General features: G+C 35.2%; 2 protein-coding genes across 2 annotated transcripts; one reads left to right on the top strand and one right to left on the bottom strand.

Annotated features, from left to right (window-relative positions):
- Positions 1 to 2,374: 2,374 nt before the first annotated feature.
- LOC132864023 (hemoglobin embryonic subunit alpha-like) lies at positions 2,375 to 3,124 on the bottom strand. Its single transcript, XM_060897219.1, has 3 exons — positions 2,934 to 3,124; positions 2,636 to 2,843; positions 2,375 to 2,512 (listed from the first exon to the last, which is right to left on the bottom strand). The coding sequence occupies exons 1-3, from the start codon at positions 3,026 to 3,028 to the stop codon at positions 2,384 to 2,386; spliced, it is 432 nt and encodes a 143-aa protein (XP_060753202.1). The 5' UTR covers positions 3,029 to 3,124; the 3' UTR covers positions 2,375 to 2,383.
- A 1,698-nt stretch (positions 3,125 to 4,822) lies between these two features.
- Positions 4,823 to 5,758, top strand: LOC132863999 (hemoglobin subunit beta-like). The gene is made up of 3 exons (XM_060897141.1): positions 4,823 to 5,076; positions 5,184 to 5,406; positions 5,551 to 5,758. Exons 1-3 carry the CDS (start codon positions 4,985 to 4,987, stop codon positions 5,677 to 5,679), a joined length of 444 nt encoding a protein of 147 aa, XP_060753124.1. The 5' UTR covers positions 4,823 to 4,984; the 3' UTR covers positions 5,680 to 5,758.
- Positions 5,759 to 8,101: the final 2,343 nt, after the last annotated feature.

Genomic DNA, 8,101 nt, shown 5'->3' with positions numbered 1-8,101 from the left:
GCAAACGTGAGAGCAACAGGCAATAAAGCAAAATCCAGAGATGGGGGACTCGAGTCATATGACTTGACTCGAGTCGGACTTAAGTCGCAAATTTGAGACTTGAGACTTGCTTGACAAATATTAAAAAAGACTCGACTTGACTTTGACTTGACATTCTTGACTTGAGACTTAACTCGGACTTGAGTTAAATGACTCGAAATGACTCGAAATAACTTTTTTTTTAATTTTGTTAATCTTTTTTTTTGTCTATTTTTTTAAATCTGTTTTTAAACGCACACAAGAGTGTAATCTAACCACGTGACGCAGCAGGCAAGCAGAGGGAGCGCGCGCACTAACTAATAAACATTAACAGTGACGAAACATGGAAGGCGCGACATCAAAAATAATTAAGTTCGGGTACCGGGATTTTGTGCAAGATGAGAAGAGAAGAACAGCAGAATGCGACCACGTCACTCACAATTGAATGACAAAGTTCTATCAAACTTGAGAGATGGTTGGTCACTGTTTATGTGGAAATGTCAGCTGTTTTGCAATAGCTCTTATAATTGGTCTTCAGTGTTAGGCTTTGAGTGAAAAGCTAACATATATGGATCGTTTATGGGGATGCACATATACTGTATATAAATAAACCTAAATATAAATATAAAAATAAAAAACTTCAGAGTTGCAAGCACAGCCATATTCTTGTCTCACATGCGCGCACACACACACGCACACACATTCAATTTAAAGGGATAGTTCACCCAAAAATAAAAAAATCTTTTATAATTTTCTCACCCTCATGATGTTACAAACCTGCATAAATCTCTTTGTTTAGATGAACACGGAGGAAGATATTTTAAGGAATGTTTGTAACCAAACCATTCATGAGCCCCATTCACTTCCATAGTATTCTTTTTTCCCACTATGGAAGTGAATGGGGCTCATGAATGGTTTGGTTACAAACATTCCTCAAAATATATACGTGTGTTCATTCATTCATTCATTCATCTTCTACCGCTTATCCGAACTACCTCGGGTCACGGGGAGCCTGTGCCTATCTCAGGCGTCATCGGGCATCAAGGCAGGATACACCCTGGACGGAGTGCCAACCCATCGCAGTGGGTTGCCAGTGACTTGCCAGTGACTTGCTTGACTCAAGCTACGACTTGACTTCAATTGCTTGACATAAAGCAGTGACTTGACTTGACTCTCACAAAAAGTGACTCGGACTTCTTGAGACTTGAAGTTTAAGACTTGAGACTTACTTATGACTTGCACATGTGTGACTTACTCCCACCTCTGGCAAAAAACTAAAATATGAAACGTTTACGATGACCCATTAGTACCCATTAAACCCCTTAATAGAGCTCTTGGGTGCACTATTATAAACGGTTGTATAAAGGACATTATTTATATTTACATTATTTTCTGTAGAGTGTCACCCAAATGAGGATGAGGTTCACTTCTGAGTCTGGTTCCTCTCAAAGTTTCTTCCTCATATCATCTCAGGGAGTTTTTCCTTGCCTCCGTCACCTCCTGCTTGCTTATTAGGGATAGGGATAAATATATAGTATTTTAAATTATAAGTTTAAAGTATAAACTTTTAAAGTATAAAGTAAAACTTTAATTGTATATATTCATTTATTTATTTTTTTCTTTATTTACTTACTTTTCTTCTTCTTCTTCTTCTTCTTCTTCTTCTTCTTCTTATTATTATTATTATTATTATTATATTTATTAATTTTTTTCCCTCTCTTCTGTTTCCATACTTCTGTAAAGCTGCTTTGAGACAATGGGAATTGTTAAAAGTGCTATACAAATAAATTGGATTGTATTGAATTGAAAATGACAACATTATTTTTTAGGTAAACTGTCGTGTTAAGCAGAGACCTGACAATATGAAAATATAATAGCTGCAGTTTATTCTACAAAAAGAGAATTACAGAAACAAGGAAAAATCCAAATCTAAATGTTTTACCATGTTCTAGTTTAGTTTAGTTTAGTTTAGTTTATCCTCAAGTTTAAGGATTTTTGAGTTTTGTTTATCATTGCCTTTGACAAGTAAATTTACTGAAATGGTACAATAAATGCTAGGTTTCCACATTCAGTAAGTTTATAATTCATGAATGCATTCTTTGTTAATATTTTGCCTAATATGTTCAAAACCATTCAATTGTTTCTTGTCTTGTCACAATGGCAATAATGCCTTACATTAAGATCAAATTCTTTTTGGCCTATAGGTCTAATATGAACACACATTAAACAAAGCCTTAGAGAAGACACATAACATACAATGTTTTACATTTTGGATTTTATTTAGATCAATTAAAGACATTTCCAGAAAGACATAAAAAACATATTGTGTGTTTGCATGTCTCTGTTCTGTTGCCTGCAGAGCTTCTTATCTGTACTTCTCAGAGAGAGCCAGGGACAAAGCAGCGAGAAACTTATCCATAGACACATGCACCTCAGGAGTAAATTGAGTGGGAAACAGGATGGCCAGAACCACCAGCAAATTGTGGGAGAGGATCTACAAGGAAAGGAAAAAACAACTACATTAAACAACATGTTGTGGAACAGGATTTAAATATGGGTAAAAAAACACACTAAAATATTATAGAGGAAATAGTATTAAATATTAAGTTTAATTTACCTTGAAGTTAGCGGGGTCAACACGCAGCTGGAAAGCGTGCAGCTCGCTTAGGTTGAGCAACCCATTGGTCAGGTCATCGATTTTGTTCACAGCCTCTGCCACGCCAGAGACAACAGTCTTTCCGTGCTTCTTCACTTGGGGTGAGTCAAGGCTCAAGTCACTCCAATGGGAAAAGTAGGTTTTGGTCTGAGGGTAAACAGTCAGCATCCTGTGTAGAAACATTGTACAGAGTGAGTCCTCGGTATCAGAAGAGGAATTGAAATGAATACCAAAAGGAGAGAATTGATCAAGCACCTACCTGTACAGAGCTTGTCTACCGATTTCTTCAGTCTGTGAGGAGATCGTGGCCCAGAAGGCTTTGACGGCAGCTTTGTCTTTGACAGAGAGACTCATGGTTTCGTAGTGGTGTGGAAGAAAACTTCTGTAGACTCTCTGAGAAACGAATCAGCCTTTTATACAACGACCCCAAGCTGGCACACCCGAGACCCACCAATTTAAAAAGGAGATTAGACAGAGCTTCTGCTGCTTGTAATAGATAACTGTCAAGCCTGATAGGAAACAAAGTGCTAATCGCTAACTGATATTTTACCCCCAAAATTAAAAATGGTCTAATCAGGGCAGAAAATAAATTACACAAATTAATGAAAGTAGAATGTTAATCCAGAGTGATTTTAAATACTACTACTACTACTACTACTACTACTACTAATAATAATAATAATAATAATAATAATAATAAATAATAATAATAATAATAATAATAATAATAATAATAATAATAATAGGTTTTATTTGTTTTATTTAATGTTTAGTATATTTTTTTAATATCTAGGGGGGGAAATGACACACAATTTCTTTATTAAAAAGATAAAAATTATTAAATCCAAAATTACCTGAATTAAACATTTCAAACCGAATTTCTATCCCTGGAAACAAATAAAAATAAATATTGAAGAAAATTTTCTTTATTCTTTCACATTCTTTGATTTTTCCAAACACTGCAGTCAACACAATGATTTTCCACATCAGTTTAATGCAGTAGATTATTTCTTGCCAATTAAACATAGGGGAACAATTCATGGGCATGACCTCTAAAGATATATTGTAGGACCTTCCTGTTCATTCACTGCAGCTAGTGTCAGCAGATTACACTGCACTGTGTTTAGCATTCAGATTGCTAAAATATATTCAACCAAAGATATCTCATATAATATCTTAACTATAATAGTTTTTATACAGTCTATATTAATATCTGTAGGCCAACAATATATTGATTATAGATGAATAATATAGATTAGTTTTTGAGTGTAAAGATTTTTTATGCTTTTTTTTGTTTTTATTAATAAAACAAATGCCACAACACTGGAAACAATTCTGAAATTGTATCCTGAGGACAAATAATTAAATTTGTTTAGAACCTTTGCCTTCATCGTCAGTTCCCTGTTTAATATTATTATTATTATTATTATTGTTATTATTATTATTATTATTGTTATTATTATTATTATTAAAAGAGTTCAGCTTTTCTAAGTTCTAGTTGATTGCATTTATCTGACTTTATCTCAGGTCAATTAAATGCTAGTTTAAATAATTAATCCAAAACAAAACATTCTCTTATTTATTTCATGAGCCATGCATGTTATTTAGGTCACCTTAAATGATAGGTTATAAACATATGCACATAATAAACATATGCACATGTAGTCCAACTTATGTATACTCTGTTTGTATAATAAATATTTAGACTATATTAGTTATGATTAAACATTTTTTCAGCGTCATAATGGTCTGAAAATTATGATCTCTTTTTCTAATATTATTTAATAGCTAACAGTTTATAAGTAACATATATATTTGTCTATACTTATGAATGTATGAAGTGTCTACCTGGAGATATTTGTTATCTATAGTGTCGGCTGATGTCGGTGAAATTACTTTACAGGAATCAACAAGTGACTTAGTGCTCAGTAACTAAGAATTATTTTAGCTTATTAGTTATAAGCTTTAGCTTATTTTAGCGTATATGTTGTTATGTAATGAACTGAAGTAAAAATGTATGTTGTTTAAAACCAAGGGCTACAGTATAGGACTTTATTAATAAAAATAATATTACAAGTTTCCATAAAACAATCGTTATGCTCACAGGAAGCTTTGCCATGTACCATGACACCATATTCATTTAAAAGAGAAAAGGACCGATTCATATCTAATCAATATTGTTCAGACTGTCAGAGTGAACACACCCCATCAGATGTTTGTAGTCAGGTCTTGGGAGGTGCCGTCAAATGCATATATAAGCGGCCTAAAAAGACTTCATCAGAACATTCAGAACCTCCAAAAGCCAGCAACATGGTTGAGTGGACAGATTTCGAGCGCGCTACCATCCAGGACATCTTTTCCAAGATCGATTACAAGACTGTCGGTCACCAGGCGCTGGCAAGGTACAATCATTTTAATATGTATTACCTGACTTAAAGGAATGGTTAAATACATAAATGACTTAAGGAGTGATTATAACACTAATAAGTACTTTTTAAATGTTTCTCAGGTGTCTGGTCGTGTACCCATGGGCCCAGAGGTATTTCGCTAGCTTTGGAAACTTGTATAACGCCGCTGCCATCGTGGGAAATCCCAGGGTTGCTGCTCACGGCTTGACGGTAATGCAAGGGCTGGAGAAAGCGGCCAAGAACATGGACGACATTAAGGGCACTTACGCCGAGTTGAGTGTGCTGCACTCTGAACAACTACACGTGGATCCCGAAAACTTCAGGGTGAGTCTGATTTGATTTATTTATAAACCATTAGTCCTAATTCTGTTAGTTTCATTTATTGTCAGTTTATCACTCTGTCTACATGAATCATCCGTTCTATACTTTAACCTGTGTTCATTCTTTCTGCTCTGTTTCCTCCTGTAGCTGTTGGCTGACAGCATTACCATTGTAGTCGCCTCTGTCCTGGGTGCTAGTTTCACAGCTGAAGTGCAGGCAGCTCTGCACAAGTTCCTGGCTGTCGTTGTCTCCGCACTCGGAAAACAGTACAACTAAATGCTGCATGTGCTTTCACGGAGAGACCAAACGTTTTTAGCTTTAAAAACGATCTTGCACTTGTTTATGTCTAAATAAAAGAACCAATACTACTTTGAGAGTTGTGTGGTCGATTGATGCTACCCAAAATATGTTTTGGTTGCAGTGGATTTACTCCTCTAACGGTTAAGGGATGAGGTGACTTCATCTATACTGGGAACTCTAAGCATTCTTGTCATTATTTAGCAATAACACACGTGTTGCAGCACAACGAAAGTATTGACTAATTACATTTTAATAAATGTTTGTTCATTTTTTGGAATCTAATAATAATAATAATAATAATAATAATAATAATAATAATAATAATAATAATGGCTTACTTTTGTAAAAAACTTAATGAAAAATATTGAAAGAGTAAACAAATGTGGAACACCATTTTTATAAGTTTAGGCCTTACTTTCATTATCAAGATCATATTCAAATTATTGCATTTTTGCATTATACACTATACCTCAAATTTCAACATCACTTTAAAAAATACTCACCAATTAAGACCTTCAATATTGAAGTGAGTAGCTACACTATAAAATGGCCAGATGTTTAATTAATAATGACAGTTATTATAATTCACATGCAAAGATGGGATGAATTCAGATATAAATAGGAATTTTTGAAAGTGGCTAAATTTTTGTGCCATTTTATGAGTTCAGGACTTGACCATTCCGACACCTTGATATTTCTCTCTTTTTTAGTCTTCAGATTTGCTGCTAGGTTTTGGATAATTGATCCAATTTCAATCCAAAAGCTGCTGGATGGTCATAATTAAGACTGATTAATATGACAAGCTAATGTTAAGATGTTGTCATATTTCCCAGTTTATCTTATTCATCTGCTTTCTAAATTTTCAAATGCAATATTTGAATTAATATATTACAGTAAATTGCCCTTAGTATGATTATTAAACTATAGTACAATATTTGTATACCCACTTCTCAAATTGCTCTAGCACCTGGGTTGTTTATGTCATTATATGTTTTTGCTCATATGCTGATTTCTGCCTTATATTCCAGTGTGCTTGGTCCGTTCTATACTTTAACCTGTGTTCATTCTTTCTGCTCTGTTTCCTCCTGTAGCTGTTGGCTGACAGCATTACCATTGTAGTTGCCTCTGTCCTGGCTTACATTGTTCTTATTCTGATTTTTTGTCATAAATTAACATTACACATCATACCTAAAGTCGTATGCAAAAGTTTAGGAACCCCTGACAATTTCCATGATTTTCATTTATAATATTTGGTTGTTTGGATCAGCAATTTCATTTTGATCTATAAATAACTGAAGGACACTAAAGTAATATTTCAGTACTGAAATGAAGCTTATTGGATTAACAGAAAATGCGCAAAATCCATCAAAATGAAATTAGGTGAATAAATTTGGGCACCCCAACAGAAAAAAAAAAAAAATCACATCAATATTTAGTAGACCCTCCTTTAGCAGAAATAACAGCCTCTAGACACTTCCTATAGCCTGTAATGAGTGTCTGGATGAATGTATTTTGGACCATTCCTCCTTACAAAACGTCTCCAGTTCAGTTAGTTTTGATGGTTGCCGAGCATGGACAGCCATGTCAAATCACCCCACAGATGTTCAGTGATATTCAGGTCTGGGACTGGGATGGCCGTTCCAGAACATTGTACTTGTTCCTCTGCATAAATGCCTGAATAGATTTTGAGCAGTGTTTTGGGTCATTGTCTTGTTGAAATATCCTGCCCCAGCGTAACTTCAACTTTGTGACTGATTCCTCAACATTATTCTTGAGAATAATGTTGAGGAATCAGTCACTGGCCACACAGCCCTACAGCATGATGGAACCTCCACCAAATTTTACTGTGGGTAGCAAGTGTTTTTCTTGGAATGCTGAGTTATTTTGCCGCCATGCATAACGCCCCTTGTTATGACCAAATAACTCAATCTTTGTTTCTTCACACCACAGCACTTTATTCCAAAATGAAGCTGGTTTGTCCAAATGTGTGTTTGCATACGTCGAGCGACTCCATTTGTGGTGTGTGTGTGTGCAGAAAAGCCTTCTTTAGCATCACTCTCCTGTACAGCTTCACCTTGGACAAAGTGCGCTGAATTGTTGAACGATGCTCAGTGACACCATCTGCAGCAAGTTGATGTTGGAGGTCTTTGGAGGTGATCTGTGGGCTGTTTTTGACCGTTCTCACCATCCTTCACCTCTCCAATATTTTACATGGCCTGCCACTTCTGGCCTTAACAAGAACTGTGCCTGTGGTCGTCCATTTCCTCACTATGTTCCTCACAGTGGACACTGACAGCTTATATCTCTGTGATAACTTTTTGTAGCCTTCCCCTAAACCATAATGTTGAACAATCTTTGTTTTCAGGTCATGTGAGAGTTGTTTTGAGGCCTCCATGTT

Source organism: Tachysurus vachellii, chromosome 21 (assembly GCF_030014155.1).
Source record: "Tachysurus vachellii isolate PV-2020 chromosome 21, HZAU_Pvac_v1, whole genome shotgun sequence".
NCBI lineage: Eukaryota > Metazoa > Chordata > Actinopteri > Siluriformes > Bagridae > Tachysurus > Tachysurus vachellii.
Note: the sequence above shows the minus strand (reverse complement) of the source record. Positions and strands in the feature narration are given on the sequence as shown.

Excerpts from the sequence above, each read along its gene's own strand:
- LOC132864023 (XM_060897219.1), bottom strand. The coding sequence starts at position 3,028 with ATGAGTCTCTCTGTCAAAGACAAAGCTGCCGTCAAAGCCTTCTGGGCC. Across the intron at positions 2,844-2,933 it reads GGTAGACAAGCTCTGTACAG|GATGCTGACTGTTTACCCTC; the intron begins GTAGGTGCTTGA and ends GTTTCTACACAG. Across the intron at positions 2,513-2,635 it reads TTGACCCCGCTAACTTCAAG|ATCCTCTCCCACAATTTGCT; the intron begins GTAAATTAAACT and ends CTTTCCTTGTAG.
- LOC132863999 (XM_060897141.1), top strand. The coding sequence starts at position 4,985 with ATGGTTGAGTGGACAGATTTCGAGCGCGCTACCATCCAGGACATCTTT. Across the intron at positions 5,077-5,183 it reads GGTCACCAGGCGCTGGCAAG|GTGTCTGGTCGTGTACCCAT; the intron begins GTACAATCATTT and ends AATGTTTCTCAG. Across the intron at positions 5,407-5,550 it reads TGGATCCCGAAAACTTCAGG|CTGTTGGCTGACAGCATTAC; the intron begins GTGAGTCTGATT and ends TTCCTCCTGTAG.